Source organism: Carassius carassius, chromosome 43, assembly GCF_963082965.1.
Source record: "Carassius carassius chromosome 43, fCarCar2.1, whole genome shotgun sequence".
NCBI lineage: Eukaryota > Metazoa > Chordata > Actinopteri > Cypriniformes > Cyprinidae > Carassius > Carassius carassius.
Genome location: NC_081797.1, coordinates 10863054 through 10886826, shown reverse-complemented (window position 1 = coordinate 10886826; position 23773 = coordinate 10863054). Strand labels below are relative to the sequence as shown.

At 35.8% G+C, this 23773-nt stretch overlaps 2 protein-coding genes across 8 annotated transcripts in view; one reads left to right on the top strand and one right to left on the bottom strand.

Annotated features, from left to right (window-relative positions):
* Nucleotides 1-2035, top strand: part of LOC132124619 (basic helix-loop-helix ARNT-like protein 1) — a 12892-nt gene extending 10857 nt beyond the window's left edge. For all 4 annotated transcript variants that reach the window (XM_059535719.1, XM_059535717.1, XM_059535716.1 and 1 more), the window contains 3 exons: nt 70-163; nt 651-744; nt 828-2035. In XM_059535719.1, the coding sequence (XP_059391702.1) occupies nt 70-163; nt 651-744; nt 828-985 (346 nt within the window). In that variant the 3' untranslated portion in view covers nt 986-2035. The remainder of the gene's footprint in view (nt 1-69; nt 164-650; nt 745-827) is intronic.
* A 351-nt stretch (nt 2036-2386) lies between these two features.
* LOC132124562 (BTB/POZ domain-containing protein 10-like) lies at nt 2387-22021 on the bottom strand. 4 transcript variants are annotated; one of them, XM_059535625.1, is made up of 9 exons: nt 21871-21892; nt 17610-17759; nt 12316-12518; nt 9146-9398; nt 8925-9027; nt 5443-5563; nt 4937-5134; nt 4431-4541; nt 2387-3413 (listed from the first exon to the last, which is right to left on the bottom strand). In XM_059535625.1, exons 2-9 carry the CDS (start codon nt 17708-17710, stop codon nt 3100-3102), a joined length of 1404 nt encoding a protein of 467 aa, XP_059391608.1. In that variant the 5' UTR covers nt 17711-17759; nt 21871-21892; the 3' UTR covers nt 2387-3099. The 4 variants fall into 4 exon arrangements, with proteins under 4 accessions (XP_059391608.1, XP_059391610.1, XP_059391609.1 ...); XM_059535627.1 differs by lacking the exon at nt 17610-17759 and having other exon boundaries at nt 21871-22021; XM_059535626.1 differs by lacking the exons at nt 17610-17759; nt 21871-21892 and adding an exon at nt 15495-15754 and having other exon boundaries at nt 9146-9380.
* Nucleotides 22022-23773: the final 1752 nt, after the last annotated feature.

Genomic DNA, 23773 nt, shown 5'->3' with positions numbered 1-23773 from the left:
GCACATATAGGTTGCACTGCAATATCATTCACAAAAATATTTGATTTTATAACGATGTCCTGCCCCCAGGATTCGAGGCTCCTCCCCTTCAAGCTGTGGCTCCAGTCCTTTAAATATCACTGCCACGCCCCCACCTGACACCTGCTCTCCAGGGGGAAAGAAGGTGAGAGAATCACTCTTCACTCATTTACATCTACAGTTGAAGGAATAGTTCACCCAAAAAAGAAAATATATATAATACACACACATAAGGGGACTTTGGATGTCTCTTTTTTTTTTTTATTACTTCATAAATCGGAAAGTACTGTCAACGCAGTTTTCACATTTGTAGAAACTTTTTTTTTTTATAATACTGTATATAAAATATGGTTGCAAACCCCTCAGAATAAAGCTGTAAAGTTATATTTAAATGATTTTAAAGGCCATTTTTTCAAAATACACAGATGTAAATAAAATGCAATAAACATTAAAATATCTATTTTTCGAATGGTTTCTTTAATAAATCAGAAACAGTATATTATGAAAAAAATAAAACTAATAGCTCAAAATCAAAAAATTGACCGGTGCATTAAAAAAAATGGTTAGGTCTTGTTTCTTTTGACTCTTTTAGGTTACAGTTTTGTTATGTTGTAACATTTTTATCTTTTTAGATTCAGAATGGTGGAACTCCAGATCTGCCTTCAGCAGGACTTTTGCCTGGACCCGATTCAATAGGATACCCATATTCAAATAACTCCTTAATGAGTGAGTAAACTGAATCAGTCTCACTTCAGTGAAGCACATGTGATATTCTCAAGCAAATACACTAATCCATTCTCCGCCTGCAGGTGATAACTCCCATCTCAGTATTGACATTATGGAAGAGCCCGGATCCAGCAGCCCCAGTAACGACGAGGCAGCCATGGCCGTCATCATGAGCCTCCTAGAAGCTGACGCTGGCCTCGGCGGTCCTGTGGACTTCAGCGACCTTCCCTGGCCTTTGTGAAACCACAGCAGACTCCCACCAGGATGCTCAATGGGTCCAAGGCTAAACAGGTCTAACCGCAGAGGCTCCTGGACAGGAAGTGCCCTGCAGTGGTGTGCGGAGGCTAATGTGCTGTGGCCGTTAGATACAGGACCTCCTACTCAAAGCACACAGAATCAATGGTTGAGCTGCAGACTTCTTTCCAACCGCCTCCTGTTGAACGGAGATCTGTGCATTTCCCACGATTCTCACACGACTTTTCCCGACCTGCCCGTTTCTCTGTAGATACCGGCCTGGATTATTCCTGTGGTACCCATCAGCAAACACGGATCACTTTCTATACATATATAAATATATATACCATTTTGTTTGCGTTTTAATGTTTTTACACTACAAACGTTGTTGAAATGTTAAATATTCTATATGCAGATTGTAACTAATATTGTAATTCTATTGTCAGATTTCTTTATGCAAAATATATATGGTAAAAGTGTAACGTATCAGCAGTGGATATTTTTAAAATTAAAAAAAAATATTGTCTTCAGAATGTTTTTGTTTTGCACTTTACTGCCTATTATTAATGATCCGTTTTTACCTCGAGGAATAATAGATATGCTGGCTGCCAGAGATTATTAAAGTCTTTGGGAGAATTGCTAGAGATGTTTCCTCATGGAGCTGTTCTCCTGCCTGCTTCAGCCATGTCTCTTTCCTGGCTTTTGATTGGTCCGTGGCTGAGATATTTTTGTTCTATGTTGCCATCCAGTGGTAAAATCTTTGAAATTAAATGTGTTGTCAGGGGAAAGAGACTATGGCTTGACAACCGAGTTCTGAAAAATCACTTGGCACTGTTCTGAATTACTTTGTAGGTCAAAAACATTTTATAAGCTTAATTTAATTTGAGTGACATACGTGTGATGGAATCTTTCCTTTCTCGAGTTTCTTGAGCAGAAAATCAGCATATTAAAATAATTTCTAAAGGATCATATGACACTGAAGACTAGAGTAATGCTGCTGAAAATTCAAGTTTTCCATCGCAGAAATAAATGACTTTTAAAAACATTAAAATATAAACGTTATTTTAAATTGTAGTATTTTTCACTATATTGCAGTTCTTACTAATGTTATCATCAATGAAATACAGCTTTTATGAGTATAACACTTTACAAAGTCTTATTAACTACAAACTAGAGGTTTATGTACATTTATATTTCATAAATTAAAAAAAAAAAAAACTGGCAAATGTGCTTAAAGGGATAGTTCACCCAAAAATCAAAACTCTCTCATTAATAACTCACCATGTCGTTCATAACCCACAAGACCTTCGTTCCAGAATACAAATGAAGATATTTTTTATGAAATCCCAATTTTCACTTTTGGGTGATCCATCCCTTTGTGACAAAAATGCATATTAAAAGTCTTAACTTTCTCTATGCAAAATTTCTTTTTTTATTTTTGAAATTTAAGTGATACATCTTGGGATCTACCTATAAAATTATATGAAAACATGACAAATGAATTCTAGTAATTTCTATATTTAGAAGCAGATCTAATAAACCAAGCATGCTGATTGGATCGTTTATTAAAATAACATTCCTCAAGCAAGAGGAGCGTCTCTCATGATGCACCTCACTGCAGCTACAAATAACAACAAAATGAATTGTACGGTACAATAAAAACATGACATCACTTCAGTACTCATTCAGAGGCCATGCATCACAGTGAAGCTCCACAGGTGCTCCGTTACGCCCCGTCCACGTGACAAAACCAGAAGGGATTTTCATTTCATCACATGATGCAGGTTCTCCAGTGGATTGTGCTCCATTTTATTGCCAAGTTAAACAGCAGTAGCTACACAGCACCACAACTTAGTACAATCTCTTCAGATACTAATCAAAGGAGTGATTATCAACTTTGAGTGTCTAATTAAATAAAAAAAAAACTCCTTTGGTTGAGTTCTATGAGGAAAAGAAAGGCAAAGTGTCCAAAGGTCATGTGCTGCCACAGCGATCGTCTTTGAGACTCTTAAGGCGGGCAGAGGACTTGAAAGGCAAGGCGGTCTTGGCAGCGGGACTTGGCTGGCCTCTCTCTGTAGTGCTCCAGTGGTGACGGTGTGTGTGTGTGTGTGTGTGAGAGGGTCAGATGGCCGGGGACGGGGCGTCGGGATCAGGATCGTAATGGTGGCTGGGCTGAGGGTGGTTGGGGAGGATGTCTAGTTCGTCCACCTGAGGCCCGGGGTGCATCACCACCAGCTGGTCTTGAGGGATGTCTGCGGCAGCTGCAGCCAGGTTGGTGATGGACTTGCTTTTCACGCACTGGAAGTCCACGTGTCTGCTTTTGCCTTCCTCTTTCTCCCAGGACATGCGGATGAAGGGCCGCTGGACATAGTTGTAAATGACCTCAGGACGCCCGCCGGGCCGCTTCTTTACTTTCTCTTTGTAGGTTGGGTAACCTAGGTGCAAACACAGTATTATAGTATAATACAGTATTAGCAGGCACGCTAATTAAAGAGATAGTTCAACATAAGGTGAAAATTTTGTCATTTATTCTCCCTTGTCACGTTCCAAACAAACAAACAAAAAAAGTTTCTAAAATAAAAGTTCTGTGTATTTTAAAAGAAATGTATATTTATATTTTTTCTCAGATTACACAGTAATACACAAAGGGCCAATTTTAACATTTTATAAAATAAATGTACAATTTTATATTAAGTATATAACATTTATTTTATAAACTTAATATTATATAATGTTTATATATATATATAATGTTTATATATATATATATATATATATATATATATATATATATATATATATATATATATATATATATATATATATATATATATAAACATGAACAAAAAAAATATGTAGAGAGAGAGAGACAGAGAGAAATGCATTAACGCATAGTTTGCAGAAAATGCAAACTGTTAATTCTTTATTTTTCTTTAACATTTATTTTAACTTTATTATTTGTGACCATGTCTGTGAAATCCAGGCTAAAGTCTCAAAATCTAATTATGAGATAACAAACATCAAAGTTTGATTTCAACCATTAATTTCACTTTGATTTCAATCTTTGACATGGCCTTAGATATTAAAGTTATATTTTCACAAAATGTTCTACATCTTTATGAAGAATTTTATGAAGGGTTTTCACAGGCAGTGTCACAATTAAGACAATTTATAATTGCAAAAAATTTAAAATAAAGTTCTATTTACTACCATTTTTATTATTGCAATAAATAACTATTTTGTAGAATGTTAGTAACTAAACAGTTTTGCTTTCCATTAACTTCCATAGTATTTTTTTTTTGCCAATAGGAACTGAACTGTTTGGTTACCAACAATCTTTTATTATAAAACGACATATGGGTGAAATTATGGGTTGATTATCCTTTTAAATGTCTAAATGAGCTTATTTTATTTCTGAAAACAGCCAAGTGAAATGTTATTTTGTGTCTTACCTTCAATGCCTAATCGAATCTTCTTCAGTCCTCTCTCCTTCAAAACAGATTTGGCAACGTCTCGGTTCTCAATGTATTTGAAGAAACGGTATAGTTTTGTGCTATATATAACTGCAGGACACAAAAACAAAACCATTATGAACTTGAGTACAAAAATGACAAAAACACATTCCTTACAAACCTACGCTGATATTTGAAACATCCTGTCTTTTCTGTCTAAAAACAAAAATCTAGCTTATGTTAGTGAGTATTGCTTTGTGGTTGCTACTCATTTTATCATCAACAAGGTCAAAATCATAACAGCACACAACAAGCTGCACAATTTACGGTTTCATTCAATGTTCATAGCTATAAGGGCCAAAGGTGTTCAGAAACCACATGCACACGCACCACTAATGACCACAGTCAATTCTCATAAATCCCCTGAGAAATCCCCCATAATGCAGCAGCACTGTGACTGACACAGATATCAGTGTGTAACTGAGGTGCAGGTGAAGTGAACTGACTCTGTGAGTATTCCTCTCCCATCTGCGGTGGATACTCCTCATCCCAGTCCACCACGTCATCGTCGGTCAGCACCACCACATGACACTCCCTCTCTCCGCTCTGAGCGCTGGCCACCATCAGAGGCAGCACCATCTCCTCCAGATAGCACTCGAACTGCCGCCGGGCGCCATCATTAGACAGCTCATGCATGAGTGCACCTGCAGCCGATACGTTCCAGAGCGTTATTCAAATCAGCTCATTATGATTCAGCAGCCATATCATGACATATGCATGATTCTTTCAATTAAAAAAGCAATAATGTGAACGGGTCACACTATCAGCGTCCAGTGACCCATATCTGACAATCACATCAGATACGGCACTGACCTACTTCTGCTCTCTCGTATCTACTGTCCTCAGACATCAGTAACGCTCAGAAGGATGTCCAGTTCTGTCTTTACGGTGACTATCAGAGCATTTTTCCAGCACAAAAATCCATGCATTTGTCATGTTGATGAATACTCACTGAGGTCTCTGCACTTGATGGTGCTGCAGTCGAAGGCAATGCAAAGGTAGTCACATGCCTCTCTCAGCTCCGGGATGGATATCCCATCAGGGCAGCGGATTATCCCTGATTTGTAGTAATCCTGCCGGTTAAAAGGGAGAGACGCAGAGGAAAAACAAACAGGCGGCCATTACTGAAGCAGCACTTATTCCAAAGAGAAGCAAATGGCTCCGAAGCCAGATAGACACACACATACACACACCCCCTGCTTTTTCCCACTCTTTACACGCACTGATCCATTTAAAGCCAGTCAAACATGGAAAGAGCTCAGCATACAGACAGCATGAAGACGCTCAACAAAACACTTCACTGAAAAGGAGGAGAAGGATTCAGTATGGCTGTTATTTCTGTAGTGATGTACTGATTTTTCCACTGAGCTGAGGCTCACGGTAGAAGCTTAACCCTTTCAGTGACTCTGGAGAGGGGTTTGTAACGAATGCCAAGGTAGTCCAAATAAAGCTGGCAATAACATTAATAAAAAAAATCTTTTTTCCCTCAGATTACATTGTTGTATACAAAATGTTTTTAAATATGCATATATTTTTAAATATAAATATGCATATATTTTTTATAGTACAAAGTTATATTTATACTATTATATTTGTACTATAGTTTGTTTAAAATGCAAAATATATATTCTTTAACATTTATTTGAACTTTATTAAGACAATGTATTATTGCTGAGAAGAATGAAGTTGTTTTATTTTATTCTTTTTTTTTTAGACTTTTTATTGAGATAGGACAGTGGAGAGATGACCAGAAATTACTGGGAGGAGAGAGGGGAGCTGGATCGGCAAAGGACCTCAAGACAGGAATCGAACTTGGGTCGCTGAGTTGCTTTATTGAGTTTTATTTATTGCATTAACATTTATTGCTTGTGTACACTGATGGCTTATATATTTATTATTTATATATAGTAGTCAACATCTGAAGTGGATCAAAAAAGTTCATCAAAGTTGTCCTGAGACCACATTTTGGTTTTACATTTTAGGAATACTTTGATGAAAGGTTTTGATCCACTTCAAATGTTGACCAGTGTAAATAACACGCGCACACTCTCATACACATATACACACACACATACATACATACATATACATATATATATATATATACAACCCGAATTCCGGAAAAGTTGGGACGTTTTTTAAATTTTAATAAAATTAAAACTAAAAGACTTTCAGATCACATGAGCCAATATTTTATTCACAATAGAACATAGATAACGTAGCAAATGTTTAAACTGAGAAAGTTTACAATTTTATGCACAAAATGAGCTCATTTCAATTTTTATTTCTGCTACAGGTCTCAAAATAGTTGGGACGGGGCATGTTTACCATGGTGTAGCATCTCCTTTTCTTTTCAAAACAGTTTGAAGACGTCTGAGCATTGAGGCTATGAGTTGCTGGAGTTGTGCTGTTGGAATTTGGTCCCATTCTTGCCTTATATAGATTTCCAGCTGCTGAAGAGTTCGTGGTCGTCTTTCACGTATTTTTCGTTTAATGATGCGCCAAATGTTCTCTATAGGTGAAAGATCTGGACTGCAGGCAGGCCAGGTTAGCACCCGGACTCTTCTACGATGAAGCCATGCTGTTGTTATAGCTGCAGTATGTGGTTTTGCATTGTCCTGCTGAAATAAACAAGGCCTTCCCTGAAATAGACGTTGTTTGGAGGGAAGCATATGTTGCTCTAAAACCTTTATATACCTTTCAGCATTCACAGAGCCTTCCAAAACATGCAAGCTGCCCATACCGTATGCACTTATGCACCCCCATACCATCAGAGATGCTGGCTTTTGAACTGAACGCTGATAACATGCTGGAAGGTCTCCCTCCTCTTTAGCCCGGAGGACACGGCGTCCGTGATTTCCAACAAGAATGTCAAATTTGGACTCGTCTGACCATAAAACACTATTCCACTTTGAAATAGTCCATTTTAAATGAGCCTTGGCCCACAGGACACGACGGCGCTTCTGGACCATGTTCAAATATGGCTTCCTTTTTGCATGATAGAGCTTTAGTTGGCATCTGCTGATGGCACGGCGGATTGTGTTTACCGACAGTGGTTTCTGAAAGTATTCCTGGGCCCATTTAGTAATGTCATTGACACAATCATGCCGATGAGTGATGCAGTGTCGTCTGAGAGCCCGAAGACCACGGGCATCCAATAAAGGTCTCCGGCCTTGTCCCTTACGCACAGAGATTTCTCCAGTTTCTCTGAATCTTTTGATGATGTTATGCACTGTAGATGATGAGATTTGCAAAGCCTTTGCAATTTGACGTTGAGGAACATTGTTTTTAAAGTTTTCCACAATTTTTTTACGCAGTCTTTTTTACAGATTGGAGAGCCTCTGCCCATCTTTACTTCTGAGAGACTCTGCTTCTCTAAGACAAAGCTTTTATAGCTAATCATGTTACAGACCTGATATCAATTAACTTAATTAATCACTAGATGTTCTCCCAGCTGAATCTTTTCAAAACTGCTTGCTTTTTTAGCCATTTGTTGCCCCCGTGCCAACTTTTTTGAGACCTGTAGCAGGCATTAAATTTTAAATGAGCTAATTAAGTGGATAAAAGTGTAAAATTTCTCAGTTTAAACATTTGCTACGTTATCTATGTTCTATTGTGAATAAAATATTGGCTCATGTGATCTGAAATTCCTTTAGTTTTCATTTTATTAAAATTTAAAAAACGTCCCAACTTTTCCGGAATTCGGGTTGTATATATATACACACACACACACACACACATATATATATATATATATATATATATAAATCATACATGCATACATGCATGTGTATGTATTTAAATAAACAAATATACACAGTACACACACACATTATGTAAACACAAACTTTTATTTTAGATGTAATTAATCATGACAGCACTTTTGACTACATATATTATAAATCTTATAAATATAGTCTGTATAAAATGCAAAATATTTTTTCTTTAACATTGTGTACACTGATGGCTTAAATATATAATGTAAGAAATATATGTAATATTTATGTATAACAAATAAATATAGATATACACAACCCACAATTAGTGGATCTACATTCATAATAATAATTAAATAAAATAACCTGTCATTTTAACGAACCAATCATCCGGACTATCCGTTTTATTAAGTATTATTTGATTTCAAGGTCAGTCAAAGTGATCAGGCAAGTAAAGAATACAAAACATGCTGCCACTGACTCTGAAGATGATAAAGGAAACCAAAGAAAGCAGACAGTGAGGAAAACGTTCTGCTGAGTTGCCATTTTTATATGTAAAATACATCTGGAATGAGCTTTAACAAAACAATGCGCTTTGTGCTGAAGTCATGTGAATTTTGATACTGCAGTCTAATCCAACACTTAATCAATATGCAGTGCACTAGGCCAAAGAGATATTTAAACCCTCAATAAAGCTTTTAAAGTATAGAGCACTCACCAGAATGGCTCTGAACACGGTGGAGCTGATTCCCTCAGCAACCTCATACTCTCCCTTTTCATTAGGACGCGTGAAGTTGTGTTCCCGTCCAGATCCGAACATCCTTCAAGAAAACACCCATCAGTTATTTATTAATATTAAAACACTGACGTGATATGAATGGTTCTACAGAAGCCATTATGAACAGACTAATTGAAAGACGTGACTGAAGTTTATCCTACCTGCCGAGCATGGTGTTGGGTTGGGCAGTGAAGATGGATGGGTCGACCACGAAACGTGTGTTGTCTACAATCAGAGTGACTCTCTCGGCAGTCCTCAAACTGCGAGGGCCCTCCTTGATGTTTTCACACACGTAGATCATGTCGGAGCTGTGGGTTTTACCATGAGGGTCACCATAGAACAGGCTGGAAGTACATGCTTTCTGAGGCCTGGGACTCGTTGATCGCGACGAGCAGCCTGAATCCCGTTCACGGTCTGAGCAAATAATACGGAAGTTAAGAAAGGAGTCAAAACAAGTGAAGCCTCCCAGTACCGACATCAGTAACAGTTATAAGCCATCAGTGAACACAAGAAATAAATATTAATGCAACAAATAAAATTCAGCAACGGTAAGTGAAGTTGCAGCTAGAGCATTTAACTCTCATGCTTGAATTATTAAACCAGAAAAAAACAATTATGTAGACTGCTGTTGAACAGTTATTTTTAAGGAATCAAAATGTTTAAAATGCTCAGCAAAGGTGCATTCAATGAATCAAATACATTTCAAAACATAAAAAGAGATTTTTTTTCAAAAAACTTAAACATTTTTGTCCAAAAATATTTTGCAGCACAACTGTAAGTTTGAGCAGTAAATCAGTATATCATAATAATTTCTAAAGGATCATGTGACACTGAAGACTCGAGTTATGGCTGCTGAAAATGCATGTGCATCACAGAAATAAATTATATTTTAAAATATGCTAAAATAGAAAGCAGTCATTTTAAAATGTAATAATATTCAACAACATTACGGTTTTGTTCACATAAATGCAGCCTTGATGAGCATAAGTTACTTCTTTCAAAAACATAAAAAACAATCTGACTGACCACAAACTTTTGCATGTATGTATATATATATATATATATATATATATATATATATATATATTTATTTATTAGGGCTGTGCGATATGGACAAACCTATCACGATTTTTTGATCAATTTTGCGATTTCGATTTTAATCATGATTTTGACACACACAGACATGCTTTACAGTCCTAAATGCATTCAGTATACATTTTAAACATATTTCCAAAAGAAAACCAATGAGAGCTTTATCAAAAAGTTGTAACATGTCTCTAGAACAGACATAAGTCAAAATAATCACCAAGTAAAGATGTCAAACAAAATGTCTAGACATATGGCAAAAAATAATAATAAAAAAAACAAAATAAAACCCGTGTTCAGGGATTTGTTTATTTACTGTAGCGGTGCCTCAGGTGTTATATATTTTGCCCAATATATTTATTGCCCAAGGTTCACACGTACTCCGTCTGCAGTGCGTATACAGTAAGTTAGGTGTACGCAATTCAGAAGCAGCAACGAGAGCACATTATTGTAAAGCCAAAGCGAATCTACCCGCTCGCACGCAGATATATATACATAGATACATATATATACACACACACACACATATATATATATATATATCCCTTGTGGGTTGTTGGGGACGTTTTCGTCCACTAGGGGGTAAAGTTGAGTCTTATTTTGGCCACAACTTTCTCTGTGTTTGAGCTAATGGAATGATTTTTGGTGACAAATCTTATTTTGACCCATATTTTGGGAAAATGCTTTGAAATTTTTCAAAAACTCAACGGTACACTGTGGGCAAATTCACTACCCTTTCGGGATGTTCGTGGATGAAAACATCCACTAAATTAAACTGCTGTAAAAATGTATCAGATAAATTTTTTTCAATTTTTTTTGCATACATCTATTAATCAGCCTCAGTCCTGATCAAAACTACCAAATTTTTAAAAACATTCCAAGATTTTAACTTTTTAATTACCAAATTCATAAATGATGTCACTGATTTGGGGAAAAAAAACACACAAAATTATATATTTTCAATATAAAAAATGATTGTGGACTGGATTTTTTTTTACCTTTTATCACAGTCTTGGGCATGTCAAAGATTAGTAACAAGATTGGCTTTGATGCATTGTTAGTTTTTGTGCAGCATTATATGGAGTATAACAGCAAATTATAGTGTTTGTGTGTGTGTGAGATTCTTGATTGTTGGTGGTTTTTCGGATAGATTCGCTTTGGCTTTACAATAATGTGCTCTCGTTGCTGCTTACACACACACTATAATTTGCTATTATACTCCATATAACCCCATACAAGTCAGAAACTATGCCTTTTTTTGCACAGGCCTATCTAAATGGTTAATGGTCCCACCTAGTGATCAACTGTAAAAATAACAAATGTTACCTCTTCCCAACAGGGAAAACCACCAACAATCAAGAATCTCACACACACACAAACACTATAATTTGCTGTTATACTCCATATAACTCCATATACAAGCCAGAAACTAAGCCTTTTTTTGCACAGGCCTATCTAAAGGGTTAATGGTCCCACCTAGTGATCAACTGTAAAATTAACAAATTTTACCTCTTCCCAAAAGGGAAAACCACAAACAATCAAGAATGCATGATTACATGGTGTCATGGCTTTGCAATCAAAAAATGTCGTTATAATGGAAGTCAATGGGGCAAAAACAGCCACCAACAACTAATTAGGGAGAAAAAAATTAAATCTAATGTTGCACAAAAACTAAAAATGCATCAAAGCCAATGTTGCTACTAAACTTTGACATGCCCAAGACTGTTATAAAAAGTAAAAAAAAATCCAGCCACAATTACTTTTATATTGAACATAAGTCATTTTGTGTGTTTTTTTCCTCAAATCAGTGACATCATTTATGAACTTGGCAATTAAAGAGTTAAAATCTTGGATTTTTTAAAAACATTTGGTAGTTTTGATCAGGACTGAGGTTGATTAACAGATTTATGCAAAAAAAAAAAAAAAAAAAAAATTATGAATCTGATACATTTTTACAGCAGTTTAATTGAGTGGATGTTTTCATCCCGAACAACTCCAAAGGGTAGTGAATTTGAACAATCCACAAGGGATATATATATATATATATATATATATATATATATATATATAGATATATATACATACATATATATATACACATGTATGCATTAACATTTACAAATAAATAATAATTAATATTAATAATAAATTATAATTGATGTAGCCTTAATATTGAATTAAGAATAGCATTTTGAAAGATGTGAGGGAGTTTTAAATGGTACAGAATGAGCAAGTCAAGGCTTACCGCTGAGGTGCTGGCGTATGGGTGAGGTGACGTTCCTGATGCAGGGGGTCAGCTGTCCTTCGCCTCTCTCGTGTGAAGAATCCCTGGAGCGATCACCAGAGCGCCGTCTCTCCATGGGGTGGTCCAGGGGTCCTCCTCCACTGGCTCCGTGCAGGCTCATGTTGACCAGCTCTCCCTCCAGCTGAGCTCCAAGCAGCTGACCACTGCCGGGAAAAGCCAACACACAGTCAGATACACACGTGAGGGCTGGTCCGAGTGCATCTCTCCACAACGTGAGGAACTCACCGAGCGCCTACAATAAACTTATATGAACTCTGGGGCTCTGAAAAAGAGATGCTGAGTGCAGTAAGTGTGATGACAGCAAAGTGCAATTTTTCACAGTTTCATCAAACCTGCTGCATGAGACAAAAGAACAGCAGCGCAGCTTCATTTTCAGCACAGCCTCATCTGTCACTGACCCGTGTGATCACAGATGATTCTTTCCCATTTGTCTTTATTTAATTCACATCACGTGCTGTGCTTGTGAGAAAAAGTGACTGGGGTTTAATTTTAACCTAATCCTTTCAGGCAACGGCTTATATTAAAAATTCAATACTTCTTATAATTTAATTTAGAAATCCAGGACAAAAAAAAAACAAATCTGAAATAAACCCACAGAAAGAAATATTCACAAAACTGGCCCTGGTCTCTTCTACTTTGTATGTATAAAAAAAATTGACTTTAAATAATAAAACTGAAGTATATATTTTTTAATGATAATATTAAAGTATTCAGTGTTATTTTAGTGTCGATGAGATACTATTATAGTTTTTATCAAACAAACTGAATTAGCTTTTGCAGTTTATTTTAGTTTAATATTGTAGTAATTTTTTGTGTTTGCCTATTTTTTGTATAGTGTCTTTATGGTTAAAATTGTATTTTTTTCAATTCGATTTTAGTATGTCAAGAGAAATGTTTCATGGAGAACTAGATGAACTTAAATAGGTTAAATGTTTTTAATACTTTATATTTCCAGTGACAAACTAGTTTTAGTTTGAATTAACTATAACAACCCTGATAGTAATAATAAATAAATAAAACTATAAAATACAAATAAATCCTTTATAAACCCAGACATCATATAAAGCCTCCAGACTGCTTATGCCCAGACCAGGAGATGTTAATTTTTTCTTGCATTAATACTCATTCCACAGGGGGCTGAAACAGGATCATTACAAGACAGACGCCCTTGAAGCAAGGAGACTGGAGTGCAGCACAGACACAGACCAAAGCAGAAAACACAGTTAAAAACACAGTCTTTGTGGTCTAGGTCTCTTTCTTCCCCTGCACTGAAAAAACATTAAGGGTCCACTGAAGCGTGCACGGGCAGAATATTCTGTTTGAATAAATGATGTATAGGCTGGAAAATAGGGCTTGTTTTATTCCAGCGAAAGTGCTGCCCAAGATGGACCCCTCAATTTATTTCGACTCTCATGACTGCACCAGCCAAAAGCTTTGTGACCCCATTAAGCAACCAGAGCGTGACCAGAGCCCACAGCACCACCACACTCAACAGCAGATACAAATTCAATAAGTTGTCCTGTTGTGTTCTGCTGCCAGTTTTCCCACCTGATGCAGAACACGTGCACATGCAACAATCTACAACATCCACCGATAAAATCAATCAATCTTTTTATCAACACATCACCAATCACCAATATTTAACTGTAGGCAGCAAAACCAAAACCTCTATGCAAGTGCATGAGTTTTCATGAATATGAACAGATATTGAATGGAATGCAAAGTCTAGAGTGACCTTCACAGTCCCTATCAGACATAGATTGATCATTTTACAGATAACACGACACTTATCTATTTTATCTAGAAATTTCCGACAGATGGCACCTAGTGGTGGGTCTCTAAAGAGTCATGACATGCTGTGTGTTTGATAGGAAACAAAGGTGTTCACAGATTAAGAAATTTCTGTTTCGTTTTTCTAATAACTAATAACTGATTATTCTCAAACAAGTATAAAACAAGACTTTTATGATGAACACTCACAAAAAAATGCTTAACATAATATAATTTAGTGAATTGAGTAATATAATGGCTTTAATAATATTAAGAATAATAGTAATTATTACCATTATTATTATTATAGTATCAATTAAACCATACGAAAGATGATATTTACAAAATATTATTACTACTAATATTGGAATATATATATATATATATATATATATATATATATATATATATATATATATATATATATATATATATATATATATATATAAATATATATATTACATTATGATATTAGTTAAAAGAAAACATAATGCAATGTATTATAGTTTGTATGTATGTAAAATAGAATAAATGGATAAAATAATGGTTTTGGATATTGTTTATTAGACACTTTTATTGTTTAAAATACACCAAAATCACACTATGCAAACCACTGTGCTCCCAACACTTTTCAGCTGCTTACTGATTGATATTTTAGCTGCAAAGATCCTAGCCATTAATGCACTGGTGAAACCTGAACTTCAGCTGCACCCGTTAAGTACCATCTGAGCAGTCTGATGACTCCCCAAGCAGCTCACACAGAAATTCATTCAGCTTTATATCAGAGATCATTTGCACAGATCCACTGCCAAACACATGCATGATTCCTATAATTACAAGTCAAGATCATGTTTTGCTTGTCTATTGCATCAGCCCAGAAATGAGCCAGCCAGAAGTAGCCCACTACAAATTGAAATGAAGGCATGTCTGGGGTGTCTCCGGAACCCTTATGGGACAAGATCATCTTGACAAGACAAGCCAACTGAAGATCTGTCTTTCTGTATGTCAATCAATCAATTTTTTGAAAGACAAGCGCGGTTTAACTTGTTCCAGACGCACAAACCGTTCTGTTACTTACAGAAAAAGTAGCATCAATAATTCAACACACTACTGACACCGCTCCTCTAATGTTAAACAGCAAGACAATGCGTTCCTGAAGCGCAATGCCTGCAGATATGCGTTCAAATGACGCATACAAATCATTTCTAAACGATAGAATATTTAATGAGGGAATTGCATATGAAATCTCAGCTATAAAAAAAAACTCACTGCGCATTTTCTCAGGACTTTACCAAGCGTAAGGTCCCTCTTTTAAGACTTAATTGACACAGTGAAGAGCGTCTACGTACCCGCCTGTCTTTAAAACAAAGCAGCAGGGCAGCAGCTGATGAATGAACGCACAAAGGACGCGCGCTCCTTCGCACAATGAGGGCTTGCCAGGCGACTTAGCATCCTTGGGCATTACTTTCAAACTTCAGCATAATGCGAGCACTCCGGTGTTACTTATTCACTGCGAACACAGCCTCCAGATGCCGCCGTTTGGAAAGAAAGGACGCCTTCAGATAGGACGGTAGCATAGTAACCCGCGTAGACGCACGCGCGAGAGTGAATGGCTGGTCGCTACTGTGGCACGCGGAGGCTGCCTCGATGACGTAGGCCGACGCTCGTAACATCTCCTGATACTGTAGATTCTCTCGTGCTCGATAACACGACGGGCTGATGAAGGAGACGGCGTGATGATGCGACGGAGAACGAACTCGGTGAACCGCGATCTCCGCAGCCGCGCGAGTGTTTAAAGCGTTATACAAGACTTGTCACAATGACCTTCTATTCTGAATATAGTAGAAAGTTCAATTAAAGGTGCAGACAAGTGAGTGTTGTAATGCACCAAATCACCATGTTTGATATCACCATCTTATCCTTTTTAACCTTTACCTATCCTTGACAAAGGTGTGCTTGTAACAAACTAGATAACGAAATAAAATGATTTTTTTTAAATCTGCTTTAGAAAGCATGTCGTAAGCTGTGCTTTTTTACCCTTCGTTTCATTCATAAAGCTTTTATGGCCATTGTTTCCGATTCCATCCTTACAAGCTGTTCATTTCTCTCTGGCCAGCAGGAGACGCTGACACGCAAAGGTGAACATGAAGTACATTATCTGCATAGGTGCTCACTAAAGCCATTTTTCTCATTTAAAAGATACAAAAACGACTAGAATGGCACTTTTTTTTAGTGGGGGTTGACGTTAAATCGTACACTCAGATGCAAAAACGCCTTATCATTGTGGTCATGTATAATTTGAAAACTTGGTTGTGAGGGATATCTGTAGGCCCTACAGTGAATTGAGTGTATTGTACTGATGTTTAATAACATACTGATAATGTTCAGCTGACGAAAAGTCTTACTGAAAGTAACTTTCAGTATACAAAAACTCCATAAAACAATTTGTGTCATTATAAATATTGTAAGTTTATCTAAGCCAGCCTCGTTTTTATCCACGTTAAATTCAATGTGGCATAACCTGACGCAGGTCTAAAGTAAAAACAGCATTTCTGCAATGGCATTGCAAACTGACATTGATATTACTAAGACGGCACTTGCATGATGGATGGATGGATGGATAGATAGATAGATAGATAGATAGATAGATAGATAGATAGATAGAACTGGTTATAGTAAATTGCAAATGTATGTTGTTGCTCAGTAACTTAAGTATACTAATATTCTATAAACAGGCCCTCATGTTACATGCACAACAGATATGTAATCTTCTGTCATAATACAAAATTCCCTACAGAAATCCGTATATACACATTGAAACAACCAGCATTATGCAAAAAAACATACAATTTAAACTAGGGCTAAGTAATGACACTCATTTCATGAATTGATTCAAGCTCTTAATCGACTAGATAGATTCGTTTGGCTATTTATCAGTTACAGTACAGGTACGATATATCAATTAATGCTGTAAACTATACAGGGAACCTTGTAAGTTGGTACATTACTATAATATTAAAAGTTAAAATGAACAGAGTCTAAATTCTATTTATTTCATAGTTATAGTAGCCCTAATGAACTATATCAATCAACCATTTTTTATCTATACTTTTTAAATGGTGTCATCTTTTTACTCCAGTTTGTTCATATTTAAACATTTAAAGATTGGCTGTAATGAAAACTGAAAATGATGTTTGGTGAAGTTTTGTTTACGCACTGAACATTTTTTTTAATCAAAATGAAGATCAATTAAAACTGATAACTATTAACAGCTCAGCCCTATATTTTAACTATATAAATAATGGCTTTATCATTTGGAGTGAACCACAATGAATTGAACTGTACAAGAGCGTTTCCATCCATATAAATACGTCTGACAGTGCAGTGTTTTTGAAGAAAGACTTCAGAAAATCTATGCAGCAGGTGGACACTATGACTGGGAATCTGTTATTATCCAGTCTTACCTTAAATGTCTGCAGATTCTCCTAGAGCCACATGTTGTCCTTTGATCCCAATTTTCTGAATCGCTAGAGTGGCTGTCATAAGAGATAGAACGTGCTGCCATCTCAGGAGAGTTTATATTACTGGACCTTTACACCTTAAGATCTCATATCCTAGCAGAGCAAAAAGAATTGAAACAATGTTTCATTCTATCTGTTGCCAAAACTTGCTATAATGCTTTTTATTTATTAATTAAATCTGTCCAAATAGTTTTTTGGACAATTAGTTGTAACGTTTAACTTTTTTCATTGCTATTTTATGTATTAATAATATTTTTTCATTTTATATATATACATATATATATATATATATATATATATATATATATATATATATATATATATATATATATATATATATATATATATACACACACACATACATATATACATATACATATATACATACATATACATACATATATAATATGTATATGTATATATGTATGTGTATATATATATGTATGTGTATATATATAAATCAGGGGCGTAGATTACGCAGGGGACGTGTCCCCTCAACTTTTATCATCATGGAAATTCGTCCCCCGCACTTTTTCGGGCAAGGGTGTTCGCACAGAGGTTTTCAAGAGCTGGTGTGAATAAATATAGATTTAAACTTAAAGAGACAGGATAGTTTGCGCATGACATGATGTTTTATTCGGACCGAGAAGGCGAGATGAACATCAAGGAGCGCTAAACTTTCATGCTGTGTGTGTTTCATTCATACTCGAATTTGGAGGGTGCTCTCGCGCATAAAGTCATAACAGAAAACGCCTAATATGGACAACAGCGTCCAGCTATCGCTGTTTGAAAACAGTTGTTCTCGGTTTTGTATTGTTTTTCCAAAAAAATCTCCAGCAGGTGATAAATAAAGTATATGAACAATGCAGTGCTAATTGCAGAGCAATAGCATTTACAACAGTATAGAAACTATTCTGCCTTATTATGTGATAAAAAGTGTTTGTAGTATATAAACAAATCAAATTATTATTTGTTATTGTCCAGCAGTTACAGATTTCTAAGCCAATTAAAAGCTAGAAATTAGAGAAAAATGAAAGTTGCCTATAGTATCCACTACCAGTCAAAAGTTTTTGAACAGTAAGCTTGTTATAATGTTTTTTAAAGAAGTCACTTCTGTTCACCAAGCCTGCATTTATTTGATCCAAAGTACTGCAAATCAGTGAAATTTTGAAATATGTTTAATAGCCTATTTAAAATAGCGGTTTTCTATTTGAATATATTTCAAAATTTAATTTATTGAGAATTCAAAGCTGAATTTTTTTGCATCATTATTCCAGTCACACAATCCTTCAGAAATAATTTTGATATACTGATTTGCTGCTAAAAAAAAGGAAAATAAGATGAAAAAAAGAAAAACTCATATTATGATAATGTTGAAAATGGCTGAGTAAAATTTTTTCAGGTTTCTTTAATGAATAGAAAGTTCAGAAGAACAGCATTTATCTGAAATAGAAATCTCTTGTAAATGATGTCTTTTGCTCAATTTAATGAATCCTTGCAAAATAAAAGATTTAATTTCTATAATTTATTTAACAAACAAAACAAAAAAACATATATACATACTGACTAAGCTTTTGAATGACAGTGTAATGTTGCAAAAGCTTTTTATTTCACATAAATGCTGATCTGTGGATCCTTCTTTTCATCAAAGAATGCTGAAAAAAATGTTCTCATCTATTTTAAATATTGATAATCAGCAAATCAGCATATTAGAATGATTTCTGATTAATGTGACACTGAAGACTGGAGGAATGATGCTGAAAATTCACCTTTGATCACAGGAATACATTACATTTAAAATATATTCAGATAGAAAACAGTTATTTTAAATAGTATAAATATTTCACAATATTACTGCTTTTGTTGTACAGTCGTGGCCAAAAGTTAAAAATATTAGTTTTCAAAAAGTTTGCTGCTAAACTGCTTTTAGATCTTTGTTTCAGTTTTTTCTGTGATGTACTGAAATATAATTACAAGCACTTCATACGTTTCAAAGGCTTTTATCGACAATTACATGACATTTATGCAAAGAGTCAGTATTTGCAGTGTTGGCCCTTCTTTTTCAGGACCTCTGCAATTCGACTGGGCATGCTCTCAATCAACTTCTGGGCCAAATCCTGACTGATAGCAACCCATTCTTTCATAATCACTTCTTGGAGTTTGTCAGAATTAGTGGGTTTTTGTTTGTCCACCCGCCTCTTGAGGATTGACCACAAGTTCTCAATGGGATTAAGATCTGGGGAGTTTCCAGGCCATGGACACAAAATTTCAACATTCTGGTCCCCGAGCCACTTAGTTATCACTTTTGCCTTATGGCACGGTGCTCCATCGTGCTGGAAAAAGCATGGTTCTTCACCAAATTGTTGTTGGATTGTTGGAAGAAGTTGCTGTTGGAGGGTGTTTTGGTACCATTCTTTATTCATGGCTGTGTTTTTGGGCAGAATTGTGAGTGAGCCCACTCCCTTGGATGAGAAGCAACCCCACACATGAATGGTATCAGGATGCTTTACTGTTGGCATGACACAGGACTGATGGTAGCGCTCACCTTTTCTTCTCCGGACAAGCCTTTTTCCAGATGCCCCAAACAATCGGAAAGGGGCTTCATCGGAGAATATGACTTTGCCCCAGTCCTCAGCAGTCCATTCACTATACTTTCTGCAGAAGATCAATCTGTCCCTGATGTTTTTTTGGAGAGAAGTGGCTTCTTTACTGCCCTTCTTGACACCAGGCCATCTTCCAGAAGTCTTGGCCTCACTGTGCGTGCAGATGCGCTCACACCTGCCTGCTGCCATTCCTGACCAAGCTCTGCACTGGTGGCACTCCGATCCCGCAGCTGAATCCTCTTTAGGAGACGATCCTGGCGCTTGCTGGACTTTCTTGGACGCCCTGAAGCCTTCTTTACAAGAATTGAACCTCTTTCCTTGAAGTTCTTGATGATCCTATAAATTGTTGATTTGGGTGCAATCTTAGTAGCCACAATATCCTTGCCTGTGAAAGCATTTTTATGCAACGCAATGATGGCTGCACGTTTTTCTTTGCAGGTCACCATGGTTAACAATGGAAGAACAATGATTTCAAGCATCACCCTCCTTTTAACATGTCAAGTCTGCCATTTTAACCCAATCAGCCTGACATAATGATCTCCAGCCTTGTGCTCGTCAACATTCTCACCTGAGTTAACAAGACGATTACTGAAATGATCTCAGCAGGTCCTTTAATGACAGCAATGAAATGCAGTGGAAAGGTTTTTTTTGGGATTAAGTTAATTTTCATGGCAAAGAAGGACTATGCAATTCATCTGACCACTCTTCATAACATTCTGGAGTATATGCAAATTGCTATTATAAAAACTTAAGCAGCAACTTTTCCAATTTCCAATATTTATGTAATTCTCCAAACTTTTGGCCACAACTGTACTTTGGATCAAATAAAGGCAGGCTTGGTGAGCAGAAGAGACTTCTTTTAAAACATTAAAAATCTTACTGTTAAAAAAACTGTTGACTAGTAGGCTATGTAGATTACAGAAATGTTATATCGTAATGTTATATATATAAGAGACTTCTTTTAAAACATTAAAAATCTTACTGTTAAAAAAAACTGTTGACTAGTAGGCTATGTAGATTACAGAAATGTTATATCGTAATGTTATATATATATATATCTGTGTGTATATATATCTCTGTGTGTGTGTAATTTCTGTCCCCCTCACTTCTGAAAAGATGGCTACGCCCCTGATATAAATAATTCTTTAAGGAAAAAAAAAAGTCATGATCCTTCTGGTTCCGGTTATTAAAAAAAAGAAAATGTTTATAAGAAATAGTACAAGTTTTTGTTTAACTATTTGTTGAGCTAGTGACAAATAAAGTCTCCTAAAAAGCCCACGAAACTGTCAAGTACTCCAGCCTAGGTAACTTGCTAGTTTAGCTTAAGTTAGCGTTTAAAAGTGAACGCTAATCAAACATAAGCGATCTCTCACCTGTTTCTGCTAAACGCTGAACTTGCTCCTCGTGGTGTACGTTTGAACTTACTGACAGAAGTGAATACTAGCTAGCATTCATTTACATTAGCTTGTTCTTCGCCGTTAACGATGGGATACAATGTTGAAAGATTTGAAGATGCTACATGGCTAACCAAGGAAACAAGTTAACTAAACTGAATATCGCGAGAAGAACACACGAGAATTCGTCATTGAAACAACCTTCACCTTCAGCGCACAAAGCCTCTAGGAGTCAAGCGCAACTATAACCATAGACATAATATATGATGTCTATGACTGTAACAGCTAACGCTTCCGGTCCGGCAGTAAGTTACGTGGGAAAGAAGACCAGAATAGAGGCCGTGCTAAAATGATAACTTCCTCCGGGGTTGCGCCCACAAAAAGAGACATCAATAGTTTCACCCTCTCTTCTCCCGATAGTACGTACAATAATCTGGTTCAGTCAACCGCAAAGGGTAGTGAAATAATATTACTTAAAATGATTACATCCGAAATACAAAAAAAAAAAAGTAGAAGTTTAAATCAATTTAAAGGGCAGGATGAATTTATGCCTAAATAACCAAGCCTAAAAGTAAAGTGCGCGATGTAAGACATTTAACACAACAGTGAACAGTTTTTTTAATCTTTATCTTTCATTGTCATCATAAATTTAAGACACTCAAAAAAAAATGACTTTTTAACAGTTTTTGTCTTAAAAAAAAAATAATATTTGGTCCGACTGCTCGTTTACTTTTTTCTGGGTTCAGTTAATAGATCTAGCATATGTTACGATCAAATAACGAATAAATACATAAAAGAGCTTTGAGCTGTCACGGCTTAGCCGCTAAAAATGATGGAAACAACATAAAAAATATAAATAAATTTTGTATAGAAAAAAATAAATATTGTTAATAGAATTAAGGCTGAAAAGAATGGCTTGACTTCAGTCCCTGAGTTCACGTGAATCAAATTGTGTTTCTACGACGGATTCATAAGTTTTTCCAAAACTGCAATGATATCCTCTGCTTCCCTTGGATTTAGATCCTTCAGATTGGGAATAATATCTGGAAGAAGTCCTGTTTTCTCTTCGTTTTTCTTCTCTGAGGCCGTGTGGATTTCACGAAGTTTCATCTGAAGCCAGTCTTGCCTCAGTTCCACATGTTTATGCACCCCGAGGTTGTGCATAAGCTGGACTTCATTGATAGCTCTTTTTCTTTTCGATGAAGAAAAAAAATACAATATCACACATCTGAACAAAAAAAAAAAGAAAAAATATTAGCTACAGTATAGCCTACTTACCCCAGTGGCTTGCTATCTCCATGTGTTGAATAGAATAATATGCAGATGGAGAAAAGTACAACTGTTTTCTCCAAAAGTCCAAGATTGATGGAAACCATTTTAGGAACCTTTGAAATAAAAATAAATGCGTTTATGTAAAATAAAATATTTTATAACCGTAACAGTCTATTTCAATGGAACAATTTGCAATTTGCATACAGCCTTGAACTAAATATATCGCTAAGATAAAAAAATATATATATTAATATTAACTAATATTTAATATTATTAAAACAACAACACAATTTAGACTCAACTTACCATTGCTGGGTATTAAGTAAGAGATCGCGGGAGTTCGTGCATCAGTCTATCAGTTCACATTAGAGTTGGTTCACAGTTCACAGGGTGAGCTCCTTATATAGCTTTGTGTCCATTGATGAGCCGCCTTCATTATTAGTGATGATGTCACCCCGTGCCTTGATGAAGAATGCGCGACAACACCTCTACAACACCACCAATAATTCAGCCCCCGTTAAAACCCGCCCTTGAATTTGAACTTATGTACGTCAGTTCGTAGTACAATTTCTTTAACTTCCTAGCAATAATTACACAAACAAATAAATATTTTTTATTTAATTCCAAAGGTGTCAAACGTTTATACAAAAATGAAAAAAATACTTAATTTTTAGCTCGGAACTGCTCTGTTATTTAAATCAGGTAGATTAAATTATGGCGTTAAATTATATTGTATTATACATATCTTATTTTAATTTTAGGTTGTTTGCTGTATGTGTATTTTGTATGACTTTATTAACCTTAAAGGTGGTATAAATTGTACATATTGAGTTTTTTT